At 39.8% G+C, this 23,201-nt stretch overlaps 3 protein-coding genes and 1 long non-coding RNA gene across 5 annotated transcripts; 3 read left to right on the top strand and 1 right to left on the bottom strand.

Moving 5' to 3' along the window:
* Positions 1–106: 106 nt before the first annotated feature.
* Positions 107–1,898, top strand: smim7 (small integral membrane protein 7). Its single transcript, XM_031307033.2, has 5 exons — positions 107–253; positions 459–500; positions 589–641; positions 743–833; positions 1,560–1,898. The coding sequence occupies exons 1-5, from the start codon at positions 228–230 to the stop codon at positions 1,573–1,575; spliced, it is 228 nt and encodes a 75-aa protein (XP_031162893.1). The 5' UTR covers positions 107–227; the 3' UTR covers positions 1,576–1,898.
* A 30-nt stretch (positions 1,899–1,928) lies between these two features.
* On the bottom strand, positions 1,929–20,705 carry LOC118496200. Its single transcript, XR_004898693.1, has 3 exons — positions 20,695–20,705; positions 16,142–16,146; positions 1,929–2,111 (listed from the first exon to the last, which is right to left on the bottom strand). It is a non-coding gene; the product is annotated as an uncharacterized LOC118496200 (long non-coding RNA).
* LOC116055213 (mediator of RNA polymerase II transcription subunit 26) lies at positions 2,634–7,929 on the top strand. Of its 2 annotated transcripts, none has more exons than XM_031307030.2 (3): positions 2,634–2,995; positions 4,793–4,870; positions 4,964–7,929. In XM_031307030.2, exons 1-3 carry the CDS (start codon positions 2,924–2,926, stop codon positions 6,533–6,535), a joined length of 1,722 nt encoding a protein of 573 aa, XP_031162890.1. In that variant the 5' UTR covers positions 2,634–2,923; the 3' UTR covers positions 6,536–7,929. The 2 variants fall into 2 exon arrangements, with proteins under 2 accessions (XP_031162890.1, XP_031162891.1); XM_031307031.2 differs by having other exon boundaries at positions 2,635–2,995; positions 4,796–4,870.
* Positions 9,464–21,483, top strand: slc35e1 (solute carrier family 35 member E1). Its single transcript, XM_031307032.2, has 6 exons — positions 9,464–9,871; positions 12,685–12,755; positions 15,018–15,155; positions 16,233–16,358; positions 16,485–16,730; positions 18,058–21,483. Exons 1-6 carry the CDS (start codon positions 9,544–9,546, stop codon positions 18,283–18,285), a joined length of 1,137 nt encoding a protein of 378 aa, XP_031162892.1. The 5' UTR covers positions 9,464–9,543; the 3' UTR covers positions 18,286–21,483.
* Positions 21,484–23,201: the final 1,718 nt, after the last annotated feature.

The raw sequence follows: 23,201 nt of genomic DNA, 5'->3' as shown, positions 1-23,201 counted from the left end.
CATTTATTGCTACTATAACTGAAACCACATGTAACCATTTCATTGACGGAGAACCTCGGGCGCACACAAATGTATTAAAGACCACACGGCCGCAGGGATGGAACCTACTGACAGAGGACAGCAGGGCATAAAACCCCATTCTCAGATCTCTGAAACGGTATTGGTCACATTCCTGATTGCGTGACGAACACGGAAGTTAGGTGTTTCTTTGAAGTGATGTGAACAAAATGATCGGAGATCTGTTGATATTCGGGTAATTTGTTTTCTTTTTGACTTGTTTCACATACGGATACGTTTTGTGTAATGGGAATGTTGTGTGTGTGTGTTATTGTGCACTGTGTTGCTGGTTAAATGGCGGCGTCAAGCTAAATAACAAGCTAGCTCCGTGCTAATGCCAGCTCACCAGCTAAGGTTAGCTCAGCAGGTAGATAAACAATTTGTCTCTCTGTGCTCTCTAGGACCTTACTGGTGAATGCAGGGGCTGTGCTGAACTTCAAGCTGTGAGTATTAACGTTACAGTCACACTTTCTAAAACCTCACATCAGAGCAACAAAGCAAAATAAGAGTTTAACGGTGGTTTTTTTGCAGCAAAAGAAAGGAGTCCCAAGGATTTGGAGATGAGTCCAAATCACCGACAACAGGTGTGTATGTGTATGAGAGAGCTGGGGAAAAGATCACTAAAAAGTGTGTGTCACAGCTAAATGCAGTTCTCAAAGCTGTGCCACAAAAATCTGTGTTTCAGGTGACAACATCAGAGATTTTCTGCTCAGCCTGCGATACTTTAGGATCTTCATCGCTCTCTGGAACATCTTCATGATGTTCTGCATGGTCGTGTGAGTATTCGACTTTAAGTTGATGCTGGTCATGTAGCTGTAGTTTAATACTAATATATCTTATCCCTTTTTGCCATAGAGCTCCATTGTTTCACATTAACAATTAAAAACACATTGATGAACCCACTGTTGCACTGGCTGGCATGTATTAATTACAATGAACACTATTTTATTAGTGTTAGTCCTTCATACACCATCTTGCTATTGTAAATACTCACTAGTGGACCAAATGTTTATTAGTCAATGTCAAAAAAATAGTCTCCAACATATACACAGATTACCACTGTTTGAGTAAAATTTTGCTAAAAAAAAAAAAAAACTACAGTGCCCAGCTGTATTGGGTAATTACTGAGCCTTTTTACTGAGGAAACTATACATTTGTGACCCATTTTTTTTGAGATTTAGGCCTTTATTAGGAACCAATGGACTTGGGGTGCCACAGACAGGGATACGTCAGAAAGTACTGGGAGACAGACTAAATGATTTACATATTTTATATATATATATATATATATATATATATATATATATATATATATATATATATATATATATGAGAGATTGTTATTTCCAAGGCTACTTTCCTTCCTTCATCCTGGCTGTTGTTCAACAGTGCTGCAGTTTGTGCTCCCCTACATGTCCTAGAATACATTTTTTAAAGAGTTCTAGAAATGTTCTGTGAATTTCTTGTTTTTCTAACTGGCTGAATGTCTTCAATCCTCACAGATTGTTTGGGTCCTGATCAACATTTTTGGCGACTGGACTTTCATCAGGATGCTGTTTTTCCAAGTTGGATGCTATAAACTTTTCTTTAGTTAGAGTTTGTTGTTCTTTTTGCCCTTTTTAACTGTAATTATTCTCCATTTTCTTCACAACCCCAAATCATAAGTCTACTTCTGGCTGTACAGGAATTTATGAATCGCTGTATTTATTGTCTTACAGAAGTTGTTCCATGTGTACCCTTTGCTTTTAAGCCCTAACTGCACCAACACCCTTGCCTTTGCTGAATACATGTTTTTGTTGTGTGCCCCTGTGCTTCATTATAAAACATGAGTTTATTTTCTCCAGCACGTCAGTTTGCTTATTTTACAAACAGCAGGGTTAAAATAAGGGACAGACTTCACTAACAGGATAAAACATGTTTAACTGACTCGTTATCTGTGTTTCATCATTTAAAGATCCTGTAGTAATCAAAGCTGGTGGAAAACCTTTTGACTTGCCAAGATTGTCTTGCTTAAACATCCCTTTATCCGTTTTACTTGATTCAACAGAAGAGTTCTGGAGAGAGTTTATTCTGGGGCACATGTGCTGTAAGTAAATGTATTTGCCCTACGATGTAAATGTGTCCTTATTCAAAATAATAAAAATACAGTTTTCTTATACAATGTCTGTTAATTTACTTAAGTGGTTGTGACTGTCTATTGGCAAGAGGGGCACATAATCCAATATTGACTTTATTGAGCGAAATGGGTATATTTAAATAGAATATCTTTAAAGTATGGCTTTGCGTTATATTTTTACTATGATCGTCTTGTATTTCCAAAGGCTGTGTGCACTTCCAAAATAAAAAATAAACAGTTTTAGGTTGCAATTCAAAGACGCCACATATCCTTTTTGGAACTTCTAAATGGAAAACTGTTACGGTATGAAACGTAGGAATCAATTAAAAAACAAAATATGAACAACCTTTTGCTGTGCATACCTGTCTAATTTAACACATTTTTCATAGAACAAGGGGTACGAATGGATGTATTAAAGACCGGGGCGGCGGATGTGAACAATTGGTTACGTAAAATTCTCCCATCATGCTCTGCGCGAACGCGTAACAAAAAGCCTGAAGAGAAGAGGAGGAGGAGGCTACCAGCCGAGGGGGGTAGCCGATTCCCGGAGAGGATTTTCTGTTTTCGTCGTCCGAATTATTAAATCGTGACGGCGGCGAATAAAAACAAAAATAAAAGCATCATAAAACATGGTGCTCACGCCCAGAGAAGATCTTCTGTCGGGCATGTGAGTGTCGACAGGTTTCCCACTGCCGCCTCTTCTGGGGATTCTGCTGTCTAGTCCGTCCTGACCCGCGACACCGCCAGGCGATGACAGCGGCTACAGCCACTCCGCAGGTGATGAGAGACCGGCTGCTACAGGCCATCGACGGCCAGAGCAATGTGAGTATAACCGCTAGTTTCCAGAGGACGAACTGGGCGCAGAAAGGCAAACAACAAGGCCAAGCTGACTCCGGGTTGACAAAGTGGGGCCAGTCAATGTATGAATGGCGAGTTAGTATTTTCTTTCTAATTAGCTGGCTAACATTAATAGTTAGCTAAAGTAACTAATGCCAGTCATTCCAGGGCTTAGCTGAGTGACTTCTGCTGGCTAATGTTAATGTAGCCAAGTTAGCTTATTTGTGTGCACTTAAAAATACTTAAGGACTGGAGACTTGGTAAACTGAGCTGAGTTGATTGATTGGGGTTTTAGTAAGATCAAGGCTGCATGTAAGATTAAAACATCATCTCTACTCTTCTCTATCATACAGCTGATGAGATTGTCATGGTATGCTACAGCACTTTTCTGGCAACATCAAAACTGGACAGTATCCGATAAAAGTTTAACACTGTGACATTGTAATACCACACTTTGGCAGGATGCTGTCCAGTTCCTCTGTACCACACGTATTGCCAGTCATTGAAAAGTACTCTAAAAAATGGGCATCTCATAAGCTTCATAACTGAAGCTAGATATGTTATTTGCTAACTTTGAGAAATGTAAGTATGGCCTTTTGTAGTAATAATGTATACTGCACTGCTGGTGCACTACAGGTTTAAGCACATAACGTAATAAGCTGATGTGTTGGCTTCTAGAATATATAATAATAATAATAACTTTATTACATTGATGCAGAAATCCTAAAAACAAATCCAATATTGCCATTAAGCAATCCTTTATTGATTTGCAACATCGCCTACTATTTTAAAAGGGTTGCAGCATTTAACGTTAAGGGGTTTTTTTTCACTTGCCCGTTCGGGCTAGCGAAAAAGAATTCTACTTGCCCAAAGTCAATTTTTACTGGTTTTCTGAATAAAAGCGTTACTTTGAAAAATGGTCGACTTTTATCTGCCTTGGACTCAAACTTGTGACAACGTTTACAAAACATTGTAGTTGTCAGGACATGCTGGCTCACCCGTACCAGTGCTCCTCCTCGAGAATACAGTGTCAATTGCGCTGAGAGACCAGTTAATCAATTCCATGATTTTGTAGAGCCAGAGCCTTGCAGGGAGAGTCTCTAAAAAGTTAACAACAGACAACACGAGACAAGATAGCAAGCAGGGTAGGCCTGGGAAGGAGAGGGAGAGAAAAGCGACCGCCTTCGCTGAGAGCAGGAAAAAGAAGGTGGGCAAGAGAATGATAACGTTATTTATAATACGATGATTAACGGGGAAAAATTATTAAAACTTTTTTTTGACTTGCCCCTTATTGTTGAACACTGGGTTGCTATTACAGTACAATCTCAGATGGCGGACACATTTATATCATCTCTTGGTGTATATATTGTCATATCGCCAAACCTTAATTGGTGCAGAGCAGGCCGAGATTAAAGTGAATGGGCAGGTATTAGCTCTTTTCTTCTGTCTTACTTGCAGATCTGTCCTCTTCTTTTGGGATAAAATGGCACATTTGCATGCAATCTCAGTTTGTCATATTGAGCCTGAAACCAGTAGGAACACATCATCTCTTGACATACAGGTGCACATTTGAAAGTTTATTCAAATTATGCCTCAACCTTTTAACAGCCTGTATTTCTCTCTCTGGAGAACTTATGTAAATTGGGCCTGTAAGGTTCTAAATCTCAAATTGCAACCTCTACATAGAACATAGAGACAATTGTACATGGACACTATTGTTGTAATGCTGACAATATTGTGATGTCTCAGGATTGTGATATATAAACCTATGTGTCTTTTCAGCAGATATGCAACATGGTGGTAGTTATGGAGGTGATCTCCTATTTGGAGAAACATCCTATCACCAAAGAGGCACTGGAGGTGGGTTGCATTCAGACCTACAGTATGTGCATTCAAAATAAAATGCAGTTGAAGCCAGAGCTGCTGTTTAACACTGATCTTATCTTCTTAAAGGAAACCCGTCTTGGCAAGCTCATCAACGATGTCCGGAAGAGAACCAAGAATGAGGACCTTGCAAAAAGGGCCAAGAAGCTCCTGCGAAACTGGCAGAAGCTCATTGAGCCGGGGAAGGGTGAAGTGTTGTCCAAAGGACACACCGGTGCATCATGGTCTTCCAATGGTGGTGCTCATCCCTGCATCTCCATTCCAGCTGCCACCACACCATCAGGTAAAACGGGCGCAGAGTTGAAGAACAGAAATGACTTCAACAACTGCTACTCCTCAAGGCTGGAGAAACCCAGCAACAGGAAACGTAAGGGTGACCAGAAGGAAGGACAGCTCTTACCAGCCAAGATATCCAAAACGACTCTTAATGATAAATTGCATAACTCCAAACAGCTGCCAACCAATGGAATAGGCGGTAGCTCAGAAATTTTTACAGATACTTGTGCAAATCAGCCTTTAGACAGGGAGATTTCTGAGCCATTGGATAGTGACAGGCTAATTAAAATCCCAGTCAATGCTGTAAAACCTCATCCAAGTGCCCTGGGATACAGCAAACCTCCTAGCACTTCTTCTTTGCTAAAAGCATCAGTTCTGCAGCAGCAAGCCAGACAAGAGCAAGCTGTCTCTGGGGGGCAGAATCGACCCAGAAGCCCACGCTGTTCTTTGCACAGTCCTCAAACTCCAAAGCAGGAAGCTGGTGTCAAACCAACTACATCACAAGCACAGGGTCTTTCTAGCCCCACTGTGAGGCCTGGGTCTGTGGACACCTCTGGGCTGGGCCCTTCCACTCAGCCTTTCAGTGGTTGCGTTCAGGGTTTGCACACAGACGGTTCAGATTTGGATTCTCAAACCAGGCCTCCGATTATGTCTCATCACAACTCGTATGCCTCCTGCTGCAGTGATGTGGCCAGTTTGGAAGATGACGGTGCTGTTAGCAGAACAGAGAAAAGGAAAAGACAGAAATACAGGCCTAAGGATCATGTGGTAAATTTAGAGGGACAGCCTGTAGAAGACAGCACTAAACCAGTCAGGTTAAAAGACCGAAGACTTACATTTGACCCTGTAACAGGACAGATCAAATCCTCCTTTTATAAGGAGTCTTGCCATGAGGGGGAGGTCATACTAGGCCACAGACCTGAATCTCAGTTGTCAGAACAGCCGAAGCAGAATCCACCGGTTCCTCCCAGTCCCTTCCAGCAGACAGACTGGAAAGAGCTGTCGAGGAGTGAAATAATCCAGTCGTACCTTAGCCAGCAATGCAACGTGCTGACATCGTCAGGCGCCCACACCCCTGGTGCACACTTTTTCATGACAGAGTTCTTGAAAAAAGAGGAACACCGAAGTACGGATGTCAAGAAAACACATGTGTTGGCACCAGAACTCCCAGCAAGGGATTTACCGGGGGTTAGCAGAGAAATCATCAATGAAGATCTGAACAGATTACACAAGCAACACTGGTCCGGGGTTAACGGTTGCTATGACACAAAGGGTAGTTGGTATGACTGGACCGAGTGCATCTCCTTAGACCCGCATGGAGATGAGAGCCGGTTGAACATACTGCCTTACGTCTGTCTGGATTAAAACTGAGGTTGGGTTTCTGAATTGGAAGTTGTAAGCTGCCTTCATCGTACAGTGGACTTTGCGTGTATGAAGGCACTTTATTTAAGTGTAAGCCGCTGATTTGCACCGTTGGTGAAAGTGGATTCAATGTGCTGCCTGCTTGGTTGTGTGTGGAGCACAGGGGGTGTAATCAGTGTTTTAATGAGTTTTTTTAACATTGTGTGAAGACAGCGTTAAGTAAAGAGGCTATGCATTATCTGACCATTTAGTTGTTGGTGTTCAGTAACTGTACAGATTTAAGTTACCAGTACCTGCCATTCTTTGAATGGGAGATTACATTAAACTGCCCAGCTACGTTTTATTCATCTTATGTTATCCACATGCCTTGTGGAATGTGACTTTTCTGCATCCACTCACATTTAGTCCATAGTGCAGTATTGTTTTTCATTGTGTTTAAAAAAACGTGATTCAATCAACTTTATCATCTTTCAACAGCGAGTAGTAAGCTACATAATTGAAGCAAACATCCAACAGATACCAATTAGGTTTTTGTTGGCATTTGCTCCTGTATCTTGAAGGCTGAAACTAATGCTATTTTCAAGTAGCTATCGTCATTACCATTTGTATTAACAACTATCAACTGCTGTGAAAAAACATTTGTAATTGCACCTTTTAGAACCGCTCTTCCCTCATTTCACAACTGTCTCATGCAGTGACTTTTAGCAGAAATAATAATTGACAAATCAGCTTTAAAACATTTGAATATTTTTCTTGTGTTGTGAGGTTTGAATGCTGTTAAAGTGACATGAAACTGCCAGATGTGACAGTTAGGGGTGAATGAAAGGCTCGTATGGGGGGTTGCACAATGCACGCTGATAAAGAAATGTGGCTGTCATGTATGATATTTATTTACATATTCATTTTAAGATTTATATACACGTTCAGACTACACAATCATTTTTTTTTTTTAGATTTATTTATTCAGAATTGGTTCAGTGTTGAGCAACAATCCAACCTTTTCCTGCTGATACACCAACCACCCTTACACAGGAAAACTCTCCAAAATGACACATTCTGATAATGTGAACTTATTTTATACTTGCCTTTTCCCTTTACTGTGTATTAAGGCTGTAAAATATGAAATGAAATGGCAGAGCAGATCATGCTACTAGCTTGCATCTTTGTACTGTCAGGAAGAACTGAGATGTAAATTGACATGCTGGATAAAGTACTTAATATCATTCCTGTAGATATTGTTTGCCTTATGGAAACCTGTGTTTTCCCTAAAGACAGAGCCTTAGTGAATGTACAGAAATTAGCCTTTTGTGTTCTGTTGAATGCAGAAGAAAACATATTTGCTACTTAGTCCTTTAAGTGGACATGTTGATATGTGTTAATAAAAAAACTGAAGGAATTGTGATTGTCTTTACTTGTTTATTGCTGGCTCTTTGCAATTACTCACATTAATCTAATTGACAAATGAATTCCCACAGGGGTGGATCTCCAATCACATCACTCAGATTAATTTTGATTCATTCCCAGAATACTAAGCACTTCTTGGAAACAACATTCCTATGCTTATGAGAAAATTCCTAATGCACTCTTTGATGCAACTTCCCCTCTGTAAATGCAGTTGAAGCTGATTCGATACATCAATTAGTTCAACAGAAAAATTATTACTATAATATATAATATAATTTCAAAGAAAAATAGAGCATTTGCTGCTTTTCTTTGTTTTGTGATAATAAACTGTGTATCTAGGTTTTGGGCTGTTGTCAGAAAAAAACAGCAATTTCACTGACATTAAGAAAATTGTTTTTTGGCATAATGTTTGTACTATTTTCTGAATGTTATTGACCAAACAATAGAGCTGCGCAAAAAAAACATTTTGAAAACGGCAAAAAAGGCAAAGGTACAAGACTGTGTAAAAAAAGCTATCAGACTTGAATGGTAGAAGTGCGATCTAGCCGTTTGCGGTTTCGCGGTAAGGTCATAGACTGTACAGTCTATGGGTACGGTAAATGTTTACATGGTAACAGCGAGTTGGACCAATCAGAGACGTCGCGGTTACGCTTAAGATTGTGGGTAGTGTAGTTTTTCTCCATAAGATCGTGAATAAAACATGTCTTTCTTAATACAAGTTTGATTTCATACGTACCTCTAGCTTTTACAGGAACAGAAACTTTCGTTACACAACCAACAACAAAATTCAATTTATTATTATTATTAACCTCGCAGCTCGTGGTCAGTCTGCTTCGGATGGTTTAGACTTTATGGCTAATAATCAAAAACCTTAGGGAGAAAATGGGATTTTTACTTCCGCAACCACACTGTTGAGCTCTATTAACTTATAATAAAAATGATAGTTGCAGCCATAAATGCAGTCTTTAAGGGTGTTCCTACCTAAAGTATGAGAATTTCATAAATTCTGTTGCAAGGTCAGGGCTTATGTGACTGGACTGGACTCAAAGTGTTCAATGTCCATTTTAGCTCATTCACACTGATGCTAGGGATGAAAAGGCATTATAAAATAATTGATTAGGAAATTGTGTGAATACAATTTCATGGTTTTATGTTTTGTCTATTCACTCTATTTAATTCACAATGTGTTTGTATTTGTTTCATTTTTGAAAACTTTGGGTTTCCATACTTATTTGGCATTTTCATGTTCAGGGAATGGGACATATCCTTTCATGCACTTTTTGCTGTGGTGAGCCAAGTGGTTGTTTTAAAGTTTAGGCATTTAGGCAATCTGTTTTTTGTTTGTTTATTTATTTCGATTACTATTTAAAATGGTAGATTTTAGATTTTGAAATCCAAACTCAAAAATTACCATTTTAAATGCAGCTAGATGTTCCATTTTATAAACGCATGTCCGTGGATTTCTTTTACTTTGAAACCTATGCCCGGAAGCTGTGCGTTTCCTTCATCGTTGGAAGTCTGACGGCTGAGCAGCGCTTTGCTTCCCTCCTCTGATGCACCTAGAAATAAACCACCGGTGACTCGTCGTCGTCACTCCGCAGTGGAAGATGGCTGCGGCGGACCGGCCCCCTGTTAGGGAAGGAGTACGGATAGTTTTTCTGTGTGTGGGTTGGTACACGGTCAGTTCGGGGGGCAACATCGTCAACAAAATCATCCTCAATGGATTCCCGTACCCGGTCACAGTCTCTCTGTTTCATATTATTTCTATCGTCGTCTTCCTCCCGCCGTTGTTGCGGGCATGGGGAGTCCCCAGAACAGAACTGCCGAGCAGGTACTACCGGTGGTACATTCTGCCTTTAGCGTTCGGAAAATACTTTGCATCTGTGTCGGCACACTTCAGCATATGGAAAGTACCCGTTTCATATGCGCACACCGGTGAGTACAGCGGATTTAAATTAATTTGGATAATAATGTGAGGCCACCTGGCTAACTTGATGATGTGTCTACTCTGTACCATATTGATTATTTCCCAGGATGGCGAAGGCATGTCCTGCCCTACTCCTCCTCTGATTGGCTTACCTTGACATTCTTACCCTATCCCACTCATTTTACCTAAACCAAACCAAGCCAACCAGAGCAGGCAACGCGTACTAGCCAATTAAAGGGAGAATAGGGCGGGTCAAGCCTTCGCCATCCTAAGAACAAAATTGGCGTACCGTCAGCTGATGTTAGCTTCGTAGCTAACGCTGGACTACTCGGCGACACCAATATGTAACTAGCTTGTGGGCCCCGGGTTAGTGTGGCGTCCGGGAGGTCGGGAACAGACAGGCTTTCATTGGCATAATTACATCGGTCCTGTTAACTGCGAATTGGTCAGCTTTAGTCTCCCTTTTAAAATAAAACAGCTAACGTTAACTGGCTGTTGTTAGCTAGCTAGCCAACTTAATTAAGGCTAATATACCACGTCAGGGGGAGGGTCTATTACTGAATCTGTTCTGTATTGCAGTGTGCTTCTCTAACTTTGATCTCAGACTGCCAGATACAATCAAATCTCAACTACTCGTGTAATTGTTTTTTCTCCTAAGAAACCCAATGTGGAATAGTATTAGGTTAGCTGCTGTGGAATTCAACGGACTAGCTACCTGTGTCAGCAGCAGCTTATATGGGTACACTCAGTTTCCACTTTCTTAGGTACACCTGCTAAAACTGATTCAGTCTTTTAATGCATCCTTCCTTTATTAAGGTCATTATGTTCAGTATAGGCTGAAACTGTTTAGAGATCTTCATTTAACTGTATGGTCTTTTTTTGAGGCTACAGTTTGTGGTGAGATGTTTCTAAACTTTTGTCCACCCTATTTCTATAGCAATATCGGTATACTTAATATAAGAAACACCTCTCATTATAATATAATACAGTTAAACAGCACCACAACTTACAGCCACCAAAGTTACCATAAGGTTTAATCAACAAAAACAGCTTCAACTGAACAGCCTTCATGACAGTAGGATTTATTGCAAGGCTGTTATTAGACTGCTTTACCTAATAAAGTGACATCTGACTCCATAGTAAAACCAGTGAATAAAACAGTCCAAACTTCTAGTAATCTCTCTCACCTTGAAATAGATGTAAGTAAACTTTAAATCAAACAGGTTTCAACCTCCTCTAAACCACTTCAAAGGTCCCTGGTGGTGTTAGAACCAGGGTTAGGAACTGGAAGGATTTATTGCAGGGCTGCTGTTTCAACTGTGCTAGTTTTAGTTAGGTGTACCTAAATAAACTGGTGTTTAGTGAAAGCTGTGAAAATCAAGTAAGTAAACTTGAAATGGCACCTCTGCACACCACTTTAAAGACTCCTGGTGGTCTTTTCACCTAATTTGGGTGGCTTTGTCAGTGTTTTTTCCATCAACACTCTTAACTGGTTTTACCATTTAAAACGACAAAAGTAGATAAATTCAATCCATTTCCACTAGTACCTTGACAGTGAAAATGTGCACTCAGTTGTCGGTGTAATACAATAAATACAAAAGTCTGCAATAAATCCTTCCCTTGAACTATATTGCCTTATAGTGAGAAGCGTTCAACAACACCACAAGCTAGCTTCAGCCTCCAAAAAGATCATGATCTGAACATTATACCCTTCATATTTAGTGCATTAGTTTTAGCTAGCTGAGTGTATAGTACAATATATGCATAAACTAGTCCTAACTTCTGATAGTTTGTCCTTACTTCAACTAGAAGTAGGCTTCAAAGTAAACTTCTATGCCTGTTTTGACATCCTAAACTAATTCAAAGAACCATGGTGGTCCTTGCGTGGACACAATTTGAGAGGCACAGCCGCCATGTCAATAAAATCTCTCTAAAGTTTTGAAGTTGCTTTGCTTTAATAGTTAGCTTCCGTCCATGTGGATGGTAGTTTTCAATGGTGCTGAATCTAGTTTTGATTGTTTTAAATTCTGAAAATATGTGTTGTTTGTTTGTCTGTAATTTTAGTACCTTTTTTTTATATTATTAGGGTGCCACCCCTCTTCAGTAGGGCTGGGTATCGTTCAAAACTCTTCGATACCGTTACAGTGACTTTGATACCGGTTCCTAAACGATACTTTTTTCAATACCAGTTTTATAAAACAAAAGGAAATTACAACATTACGGCCCAAATCTTTGTATTTATTTTACAGCTCCATTCTACGTGAGCCCGTCTCAGTGTAACGTAGAGTTTTTCCTGCGTGTCTCTGCGACGTGTAACGTTAGACAGCCAATCACAGACATTGTTAGATCTTGGTAGGAGCATGCTGCATGCTTATTAGTTCACAGACTCTGATGAGATTTACTCCTTTAGGTATTGAAATTGGATATTGAATGAAGAGGCATTTTTCGATACTCAATACTTTCAGGGCATTTATAGGCTTTTATTCGGTCGGTTCCTAAAAAGTATTGAATTTGGTACCCCAGCCCTACTCTTGAGTTAAACTCTTTCATTGTTGGTAACATACACCAGGATAAACCTGATAGTCCGCCAGTCAGCGACTCAGTGACACAATTCAATAGAGGTGTGTTTGGCAGAGGCTTTGGCTCTGACGTAGGAGCATTTTATAGTCTTCAAACTTATTCAATCTTATACTTTCTACATGCTGCTGTTGAATGGCATTACATGTTTGTCAAGGAAACAAACTTTGTTATACTTTCCAAGATTGTTGTACTTTTCAAGCTGACATTGTCTGTTTTTTCTATCTTTTTTTTTTTCTCACAGTCAAAGCTACAATGCCAATATGGGTTGTGCTGTTATCAAGAATTATCATGAAGGAGAAGCAAACCACGAAGGTGAGTAGGTTTCGACACAGCAAACATGGCACAAGGCCCGCTCTGTTTTAGCCTGTTTCTCCGTGTTTGAGACTAAGCAGTGGTGATGTGGCACAGTACTGCCCCTGTACTGCATCTCATATTACGGCCATCTGCAGGGGCTTTTGTCCCTGAAGTTGATCAGATCTTCTGTGGAAGGGGAAGAGACAATCTTTTAGAGGACAAATCACCTGTAATGTCTGCACAATCCTGGAGTGTATCTAACTGCAAGTGTTATGTCAGTTTCAGTTGATTGATGAATTGAATAACCGACTAATCGTTTCAGCTCTACAATTATTGCCCGGCCATAAACACTTAGGCTCATCATGGCCTGTGTGCACTGTAAATGAACTGAAATACAAAATTAGATGGGCCCCGACACATAGATATTATACAAAACACCATAGATCGCTAAAGGAAATACGGTGTTATTGGGAACTGTTAAAAGGAGAAACTATGATGCATGGTCTGCATGCACAGCTGCTGTGTTCAGTTGTCAAACTGAATTGACTATTGACTATTAGTAGTGTGCTCTGTGGAGCTGTATTATATACGACAAATCAGATCTCAATGAAAAAAGAGAAAGAACCTCAACATCTTCCTCTACTCGATTGATTGCTTCTTGATCAGGACAAAGTTCACAACGTTTGACATCTTTGGAACACCGCTTCATTTTCCATCCTGAAGGTGGAACATTTTACAGTCTAGGTTTGCTAAATGTGAATAAGGAGACCTCTGAGTCTCACATCAGCTTGTCATGTTTACCTTACAGTCGACAGTTCAGTATACAGACAGGCTGGGTCCACAGACAGGGAACATAGCCGTTGATGACGTGTTACTATGTGTGTATAGAGATCTGTTTTCAGGAGCAGCCGGCCGCACTGTGCTACAATATAACTGTGTAAAAAAAAAAACAAGCATCATAAAAGCAGACTTTTTTGCTGGAGCAGTTGTATTGGATTGCATTCGATGGCACAAGTGTACCTAATAATAAAGTGGACACTGTAGATCTTCCAAAGACTGAGTACATAAGACTAAACAGTATCTTCATCAAATGCATTTGTATAGTTTCCAACTTTTCCTTTTGAGTGCAGAAAGCCTTCAGGACGAATTTTCAAAATAAGTCGGGAAACGTGAAATGGGACAGAAATGTAGGCCTCTGCCAAAATAGATGAGGCCTTTCAGGATTACAAAAAAAAAAACCCAGCCAGACACGTTACAGTAGTGTGCTTGTGTTAAAAGTACTTATACTTGCTATATCAGCATGTTCAGTGTGTTAGCAGAAGATTAATGTGTTGTGTTTAACAAGTTGTTACCCGGAACTGCTCTGCTTTATCTAGTAGTGCATCCTGTTGAAAAATGTTAATCAAACAAACAAAGTAAGAGATCTGGCTTAAAGGCACAGTCTACAGTTTTGATGTAGAGACAATTTCTGGCTAAAAGAAGTTCCCAACCTACTTCTAAGTTCCTCATTATTTTTAATTTTTCCATGCATCATACTTACTTGAGGGCAGTAAACTGAATCATCCCATTAGTAGTGTAGTGCAGTGTTTTCTCTGTTTCACTCTGTGTGGTTAGTTTGAGGGGTAGGAGAGTGGGCGAGTGCACAAGTGGGTTTCATAACAACTGCATGTCTCTTATCATTTCTCATGATCCAACATTTTCAACATGCAAATAACTGGCTGTAGGTGATTCTGATAGTTTCAGTCCATGATGTGTTGTCCCCAAATGTGTGGTCTCAGATAGAAGGGTTAGTATGTCCAGCTGCAGCCTCTAAAGCTGGGAAAATGTCTCATCATCTTAACGTGTTTTTTTTTTAAATGTGGCTGTGCTTTGGATTTTAGGCTTTGAGGAATGTTGGAAATGTTACCGTACACACTTGACTTATTTAGCCTGTTAAAGTTACAGTAAAAACGATGTGTTAATGTTACAGCAAAGCATAATTTTTTTTTTAAATAATCAGTGTTGAGATAATCGCCAAACAAATATTAGGTGGCAACAGGCTGATCATATTTGTAGGGATGCAACTCACAATTACTTTCATTATTGATTCATCTGCAGATGATTTTCTTTATTAATTTTTTTATCTATAAAATTGTATTGGAGTTAATTGGGAAACACTCCCTGATGAAGCAAATGGTGTTTTTGCAACTTTACTGTACTGGATATAAACTACTAAAATGTTGTTTGTTTTGGTTTCTGCTGACTCCTAACTTTTTTCCTCCTGTGTGGTCCCTGTCCTAGGTGTATGTATCTCTGATCCCCATCATTGGAGGAGTGCTGCTGGCCACAGCAACTGAGCTGTCCTTTGATGTTTCAGGACTAATCAGTGCTCTGGCTGCCACGCTGTGCTTCTCCCTGCAGAACATCTTCTCCAAAAAGGTGTGTGTGTGGGTGGGGGTGTTGTGTGTTGGAAAAATCAGAAGGGGCATATGGATTTCACAAGTGACCACTAACTGTAATTCCTTTTTTAAAGTGCTTATATTATGCTCATTTTCAGGATCATAATTGTATTTAGAGGTTGTACCAGAATAGGTTCATGTGGTTTAATTTTCAGAAAAACCATATTTTTGTTGTACTGCACATTGCTGCAGCTCCTCTTTTCACCCTGTGTGTTGAGCTCTCTGTTTTAGCTACAGAGTGAAGCATCACACTTCTGTTCCATCTTTGTTGGGAGTTGCACATGCGCAGTAAGGACTGCTAGCTTGTCAGTTGCAGAGTATGAGGGCGTGCCGCGCTAGCAGCTAGGGGAGCATTATAACGCGTGTTACAAAGTGACGCACATTTGTCACGGAAGTAAAGGCTGGACTACAACAGAGCTGTTTGGAGCAGTTTGTGAACAGTGTTTTCTGTTGGAGATGGTAAGTCTCTTTGGGGTGGACTTTGGGCTTTTTCACTTTGTAAACCTATAATGTACACAAAAAAATATATAACACAGTAAAGGAAAGGGGAAAAGCCAAAAAGCATAATATGAGCACATATTATCTTATATACATATATCTTATATCTTATATGCCACACATAATGTGACATATAAGACGAGCAAGATGCTAGTCAGAATGGCATGTCTAATATCACCATATATGCAAGTTTTGGGTAGTGGGTAATTACAAAATTTGATTTGGGTGTTAATAAGGTCAGTCAGTGTGGTTTAGAGACCTTTTTAAAGTTGTACTGTCATATACAGTATCACGAGCTGATTTTAAGAATAATGCTTAATTTAAGAGGGACTGAAGGGAGAATCTAACCTCTAAATGCTGAAATTAGGTGGTCACTGCTACACCGTCTCCTGCCATGAGATGTTTGCTGTACTGACCCTTGCACAAATCTTTTTTATGACTCTGTTAAAACTCAATGTTCCAATGAACATATTCTCTAGATAACATCAAAGTGAAATAGCGGGAATAAATATTTCCTCTGCCTTTTTCTTAATTGCGCTTTCTTAATTTTTTTTTAAAGGTGTTGCGCGACACAAAGATCCACCACTTGAGGCTTCTCAACATCCTGGGCTTTAATGCTGTTCTCTTCATGCTGCCCACCTGGGTTCTGGTGGACCTCTCTGTGTTTCTTGTTAACGGAGACCTGGTAAGTAGCAGTAACGGCAATTTCACGACATTTGCACCACCTTGTTGTTGTAGGTGGTAGAGTTCAGCAGCACCTGGCTTGTTTTATGACTCTGAACGTAGACTGACCATACTGCTTTCCTCACAGTCGGAGATCTCAGGATGGTCAGGTACCTTCGTCCTCCTGCTCATCAGCGGCTTTTGCAACTTTGCTCAGAACGTCATTGCCTTTAGCGTACTGAACATCGTCAGCCCGCTCAGCTACGCCGTCGCCAATGCCACCAAAAGGATCATGGTCATTAGCATCTCACTGCTAATGCTGCGCAACCCGGTCACCCTCACAAACGTCATGGGTATGATGACGGCCATAGTCGGGGTCTTCCTCTACAACAAGGTGAGTGACACCGACCACTGGGATGGAGGAAGGGAGTAAGAGAGGGAAAGATGAAGGAGGAGAAGCAGAACAGTTTAAGGAACAATGAATCTTCTGTTCCCTTTAATTGAAAACTCTACACCAGTGCTGATGTACATATGACAAGCTAATATCAGCAGATAATAGTCCAATTTATGGAAGTTTTCAAACACTAAGTTATTATGCAGTTTACAATTATTCTTCTTTTTTTTTTAATGCTTCCTTGGCCTTATTAAAAAAAAAAAAAAAAAAAAGTTTGCAAAATAATGCATTCCGTTCCATAGCAACCAGCCGCCACTATTCCTAAACTGTGAATTGCTTGTGGTACTCTACCTAAAATCAGCTTTCCATATCTGTCACTGTCCGTCCAACTTGGCTGTTTGCTATTAAATGTAGGGATGCACCGAATCCAGATTTTTGGGATTCGGCTGAATACCGAATCCACTGGTTAAGATTCTGCCGAATCCGAATACTGAATCTTACACCCATCCTCAGTCCATTAACACAGTAAACCCATTAATGAAGTAAACAACGTCCACAGCAGTGTATTTTTCATTTTATTTTATTTTAACTGTAAAAAAAGAATAGGCAACATTATGCCAGCAAGACAAGTGGGAAAAACTATTTTGACAATTACCATAGGCCTATGTCTCAAGATCTAATCAATATCCAAAATATTACCAGCAAAGCTGGTAATGGTTGTCTGGTTAACAAGTTTTTAGTTGTGACTGTCCTTCCTTTGCTGTACCTGAAGTTGCTGCATTTTGGCTGCTGTCTGTAGATTCCTTCATGCACAACTCGTATTCTTTCGGATGTTTCATACCAAATGTAACAGCGGCGATGTTGTGTATTGTTTAGGGTCCTCGCCACCACGAGACAAATCGGCATTGCAAATTGAACATGTAGCTCGACTTGAATCGCCTTCTTTTGACTGAAAGTACTGCCAAACACTTTTTCTGCTCACGAGTTCCATTTTCACTTTCTCACAGCCTACTGCATTGAACGGTCCACCTACGTAAACACCTTCCCGTAATCAACGGCGGCGTCATTACGTCGACCAGCGTAGTGCAAGCGTAGGTTCGGCAGAAACCGCACCCCGTCAAAAAGCCCAATATTCAGCCGAATCCTGGATTCGGTGCATCCCTGCTTAAATGTAAATAGTTAAGTTACACTTTTTATCCTCTTGGAGAAACATTTGACCCACCGAAACTATTTAGGATCTGTGGGTAGCCACAGTGCAGTGCCAGGGAACCAACTCCAAAAACATCTAGTCATTCAAAATCTATTTGCCCTTCTCTTCTGCCAACAGGCCAAGTATGACGCTAACAAGGAGAAGAAGCTGCTGCCAAGCACCAAGCAGGACCTGATGTCCTTTGAAAACCCATCACTGGAGAATATCCAGGCAAACGGGTCGTTGCCTTTCTCCCACGGCTCAGAGCAGCATCACAACTGGAACAACGTGCTGACCGACCACTTCCAGTACAGCCGGCAGGCTTACACGAAAAACTTCAGCAGCAACCACCAGTACGTGGTGTAAAGGAGGAGTCTGTCCTTGAGACGGGTGGCTGTCATAGACATTACTGTGTGTAGCCTCCCTCCCAGCAGCGGGACACAGCCCCGCTCCAAACACGAGACTGAAGGCAAGTGCTGTTTGTTCTGGATAGGAAGAAATGAGATGGCCAGTGACGTGACCTCTCCCACGCTCCTCCCTGTCTAAACTTCACTTTCTGACAGCATCGTTGTATGTCATTGTTTATTTATTAGTTTGGTACCGACTGTATGGAATGGTCTGAGACAAAAACGAAACTTAAAGCAACACCAAAGCACTTTTCCTCTTCGGTCCCCCTACAGGTTGGAAGCGGAATTGTCCATTACCGTTTTTATCTGGCAAACTTGCATAATGCGGTTTTAGCAGATAGAGGGTCGCAAAGCGAATGCACCCTGTTACGAGTTGATGAACCACTGAAACGATTTTGGAAACATTATTTTAAGGTACAAAATAATCTTTGGTGTTGCTTTAAATCACGCGTTTAATACATTTTGGTATCACATTCAGCCATGTTATCCAGACACAGAAATGTGCCACAGCAGGTGGACACGTAAAAGGTAGTTGATGAATGATTTTCACCTTATTGTCTGGAAATGTCGGCGTTTTGTTTTTATAACCAGCCATATTTTGTTTTTTGGGTTATTTTGTTCACTTTCAGAGGAAAGGATGTCAGCTGTAATTATTTAATGTGAACGCTAAATTGCACCGAAACAACAGTCATGTTACAAACAAACAAATCTCAGTGGAAGGCATTAACATTTTGGTTTTAGGCATTGCATATGTATAAGTATAATTTTTCTTCATGAGGCACCTTTTAAGGATGTGAGTAGAAACAATCTGTTTAAATCGTTGCCCTCTGAATAAAACGTGTTCCAGCCGGGGACTTGTTTGTAGACAGTGGAGGATTTTAGGTGACGGCCCCCTAAGAAAATTTGGGAAATTTGTGTTTTTGTAGCTTTGGTCCAATGGTAGGAAAACTTGATCAGACTTTCACTTGGCATTTTGCACCATGATAGCGGCATGGCTCTATAGATGGTAATGTCAGACATGACCAGAAATTCATGGTCCACAGAGGATGAATCTCCATGATTTTGGTGATCTCCTGACTTTTGGTTTGGATATTAATTTTCCCCTCAGGATACACTGTAATCAGATTTGGTGATCCTCTGACTTTGTATCTAGTGGCATCGTTAGGTCAAAATTTGAATTTGTCCAATACTTTCGTTTATGACTAAATTCCTGCAAATCTAATGTGTCTCAGCTTTTCTTTATGTTTAGAGCTAATTAGCTAATGTTAGCATACTACCATGTTATACTTACATGGTGCACATGGTAAACGTTATACCTAATAAACATCAGCATGTAAGCATCGTCATTGTGAGCATGTTAGCATGGTAACCGTAGCATCTAGACTGCACTCACTTTCCAGCGTGGTTCAAAATTACAAGTGCCTGATGAAGAAAAATGCCCAAATTTCAACAAAAAGGAATCCATTCATTGTGTCTGCAAGAAACCAATGCTTGTAAACTTGTTGCACACACAGATCAGTAAAATCAGTACCACTTGTTGTCAGCAAGTGTTTTTAACTGCCACTATCAAAGTACTTTTCAATACACATACACACAGCCTCTGTGACTTTGATTGAAAATGAACTTTCAGAGTGAGACCAGTTCTGTCACCCAGAACAGTCAATGACCTCCCACAGATCTGTCCCTTTTCCCCAAGATAACAAATAAGTTCACCGTTTGTTAATCATGGAGCATAAATGTACAAAGTTAAAATTAGATTTACCAAACAAAGCATCCTTTCAGTATGCATACTGTAAGGTTGCTCATGTTCCATCTTTCTTCGGTAGTCTAACCCTGTAAAATATAATAGATGTTAAAATTCATTATTTTGTTTCATAGTTTGGAGGTGAAGAATCGCTTTAAAATGATGCTCTTTTTTTTAAGTGATTATTGGTATTTATTGATCTGCGAAACTTCTCAGGCAGTGAGATTTTTTCTCTCTTGTCAGGCCCTTTTTTCAGCCTGAACCAAAGCTGCTCCATCATGTTTGTTTTTTAAACAGAGGCCCGGTTCGAGTTTGCACATCATGAAACAACTAAATGTGTTATACAGACTGTGACTGTCTGTCAAGTGACTTTCAAGTGTTTTAATTTAAAGCATTATTAATACATTGGTGTCAGACGGTCACTGGACGGATTCAAAATGAGACGTGCATGAAATCACAGGTTTGGTTTGTGCAATTAAAAGATTCAACTGTAATTTCAGGTGGACAAGAGGTTTGATTATCATTAATTACACTGGCTGCAAAACTATTAACTAATAATCATTTATTAATGAAAGGTCTTTTTTTTTTTTTACTGCTTGAATTGAACTGTTTATTCCTGTAAACATCAGTCACTTGCTTTTCTCCTTGCGGGATCTCTGATGCACAGAGCATCTTACTGCAGCAATTTTTATTTTTATTTGGTAATTCAAATGTCTCAGCATCTGAAATTAACGTTGTATTTCTTAATTATTTTGTGGGGACAACGCACGTTAATTGAATTTTTGTAAAAGTGCCAGTTGTAGCCTGTGAGCTTTTCAGCTGTAGTGCCTGGTAGATGTGGGTAAGGGGATAATGCGGTTATATTCTAATGTGTTTTTTTTTAAGTGTACTGTGTTTGTCTTCTCTGACAAATTTAAAGCACTGTCACAGTATTTAGTCTGGAGGAAAAAGAGCTCTGTGGGGTTACTGCGCTCTAGGCTTCCCAGAGATAAACTAGTATCAATAATTGTCTTTTTGTTTTTATAGAGAGAACCAGCTGTTAGTGCTTAAGATAGTTTTGTAGGATCTTGGGAACCCGTAGCTGCTCTTTTTCTCCATCAGGGAGGGAATCACCGCTTGTTTTTAAAGAAAGATATAAAGTTGGCATTGATTGACCAGAAAACACCTGTATGTTGTCATGTAGTGAGTTCCAACAGCCTGGGAATAATTACAACCTTATTCAAATGTATTTTTTTTAAGACTGCTGCCGTAGTTGTTTGTGTATTTGACTGTTGTACACTTTGAGGCTGTACTTTGTGGTGTTGGACTGTGTTAAATTAAAACCTACTCTAAGCAGAAATATCAGAAACTAACCACCACACCATAAACAGGAGCCTCAAACGACAAAGGAGTTGAATTAAAACCTCTGAGATCTCTGGTGTCTGCATCGATTACAATTTTACATTTCAGAAAGGTAGCATTTATCTCTTTGGATGTTATTATTTACAATTCAACTGTTATGAAAACCTCAACACTTTATTACCAACATTTTCTATATTAACATTGAATTAAATGACTAAAATGTTATTATCAAAGTGTTGCTCATAAAGACGAAACGGCCGAGAATTAACACCCCTCTGCAGTTCTATGGATGGCTCTATGATTGTTTGGTTTTACAGCCGCACATACAGTATCTTGTGTTGTAAAATGTAAATGCTCTTATCAGCTCCGGCAAGCAGCCATTTAAAGGACCTGTGATGAACTCCGCTTATATGCTACCTTCCCAACACTAAACAGCAGACCGATTTACTGAGTGGCTGCAGAACAAAGTGCCAGATATTTATACGTAGTCGGTGAAGACCAAAGCAGAGCTTTAAGAAGAGTGGATATCATTCATCAGATGGCCATACACCTATAGATGCTTATTTCACTGTAACATCTTCCTAGTGTCTACCACTGTTCTATGAAGAAGATGTCTGAAAATACTACTTTGAGTACCAGTTGAGATGGATTACTAAACACTACACAATCATGACTATAACTCTAAATCATGTATATTTAAAGAACATCTTTCAAACTGCTTTGTTCTTGAAATGTCTTCAACAGGGGTATCCTTGATACATTAAAGCATCACCAAAGCACTTTTCCTCTTCGGCCCCCCTACAGGTTGGAAGCGGAATTGTCCATTACTGCTGTCATTGAAACTACAGATCCGCTACCCGATCTGACAAACTTGCATAGTGCGGTTTTAGCCGATAGAGGGCCGCAAAGTGAATGCAGAAGTGCCGTTCACCCTGTTACGAGTTGATGAACCACTGAAACGATTTTGGAAACGTTATTTTAAGGTACAAAAGAATCTTTGGTGTTGCTTTAAAAAGCTGATAGTTCTCTCTTGTTTAAAACCATTTTTTGGAAATCTGCTCCTTTTAGTCCTCATAAATGTGTTTTTTTTTTAGAGACAATTGAAATTTGCTGGTAATTGACATTTCAGTACAAAAAGCCTTTTAATGGCTAACCTAAAAAGGACACTTCATCTGCATATCAGATTGGTGCAATACATCAGGTGAAATGTGACATACCGTGCACCCCTACATGATTAAATAAACTTTTAACGTGACGATCAGAGTAAAATACTTTGTCATTGTGAGGGGTAAGTAAATAAAAACCAATCTAAATGTATCAACAGCTGAGAAATGTGATAATTACATGTTAAACAGCAGTGTGACATTGACGGACAACATCCAAACAAAACTATTCAACAAAAAAGTAACACAATCCCTTCACAGTTCAAATATGCACTATTCGCATCTCAACCTGCAGAAAGCAACAACACATTTGAACATTTTAAATCTCACTGTCTGTAGCTGCAGTTAATCAGATCCCACAGATCCCTCTTGGATTTTTTTTTTCATGTTTTTTCTTCCTTATTTTGCCAAACGCAGTTTGCAATAAGTATAACCTTTTTGATGCTGATGCACCACAGGATGGGGGCATTGTTTGCAGGTGGGCAAGATGTAAAAAGTCATAAATTATGAGTTTCTTTATGATTTTGTTCTGTTTCATGCTGGCTGTTTCTGTACAGTGAACTGGGAGAACACTGTTCATTTGAATGTTGGCTCTCTTCTGTAAAGCTTTTAACTGGGATGTAAATG

The sequence above is a fragment of the Sander lucioperca genome, chromosome 11 (genome assembly GCF_008315115.2).
Source record: "Sander lucioperca isolate FBNREF2018 chromosome 11, SLUC_FBN_1.2, whole genome shotgun sequence".
Taxonomy (NCBI): domain Eukaryota; kingdom Metazoa; phylum Chordata; class Actinopteri; order Perciformes; family Percidae; genus Sander; species Sander lucioperca.
Note: the sequence above shows the minus strand (reverse complement) of the source record. Positions and strands in the feature narration are given on the sequence as shown.

What these genes read in the sequence shown, in the direction of transcription:
- slc35e1 (XM_031307032.2), top strand. Translation starts at nt 9,544, where the DNA reads ATGGCTGCGGCGGACCGGCCCCCTGTTAGGGAAGGAGTACGGATAGTT. An exon ending in AGGAGAAGCAAACCACGAAG is followed by an intron (nt 12,756 to 15,017) that starts GTGAGTAGGTTT and finishes TCCCTGTCCTAG; the next exon opens with GTGTATGTATCTCTGATCCC. An exon ending in GGGTCTTCCTCTACAACAAG is followed by an intron (nt 16,731 to 18,057) that starts GTGAGTGACACC and finishes TTCTGCCAACAG; the next exon opens with GCCAAGTATGACGCTAACAA.
- smim7 (XM_031307033.2), top strand. Translation starts at nt 228, where the DNA reads ATGATCGGAGATCTGTTGATATTCGG. An exon ending in GGAGATCTGTTGATATTCGG is followed by an intron (nt 254 to 458) that starts GTAATTTGTTTT and finishes TGTGCTCTCTAG; the next exon opens with GACCTTACTGGTGAATGCAG. An exon ending in GCTGTGCTGAACTTCAAGCT is followed by an intron (nt 501 to 588) that starts GTGAGTATTAAC and finishes GTTTTTTTGCAG; the next exon opens with CAAAAGAAAGGAGTCCCAAG.
- LOC116055213 (XM_031307030.2), top strand. Translation starts at nt 2,924, where the DNA reads ATGACAGCGGCTACAGCCACTCCGCAGGTGATGAGAGACCGGCTGCTA. An exon ending in CCATCGACGGCCAGAGCAAT is followed by an intron (nt 2,996 to 4,792) that starts GTGAGTATAACC and finishes GTGTCTTTTCAG; the next exon opens with CAGATATGCAACATGGTGGT. An exon ending in TCACCAAAGAGGCACTGGAG is followed by an intron (nt 4,871 to 4,963) that starts GTGGGTTGCATT and finishes ATCTTCTTAAAG; the next exon opens with GAAACCCGTCTTGGCAAGCT.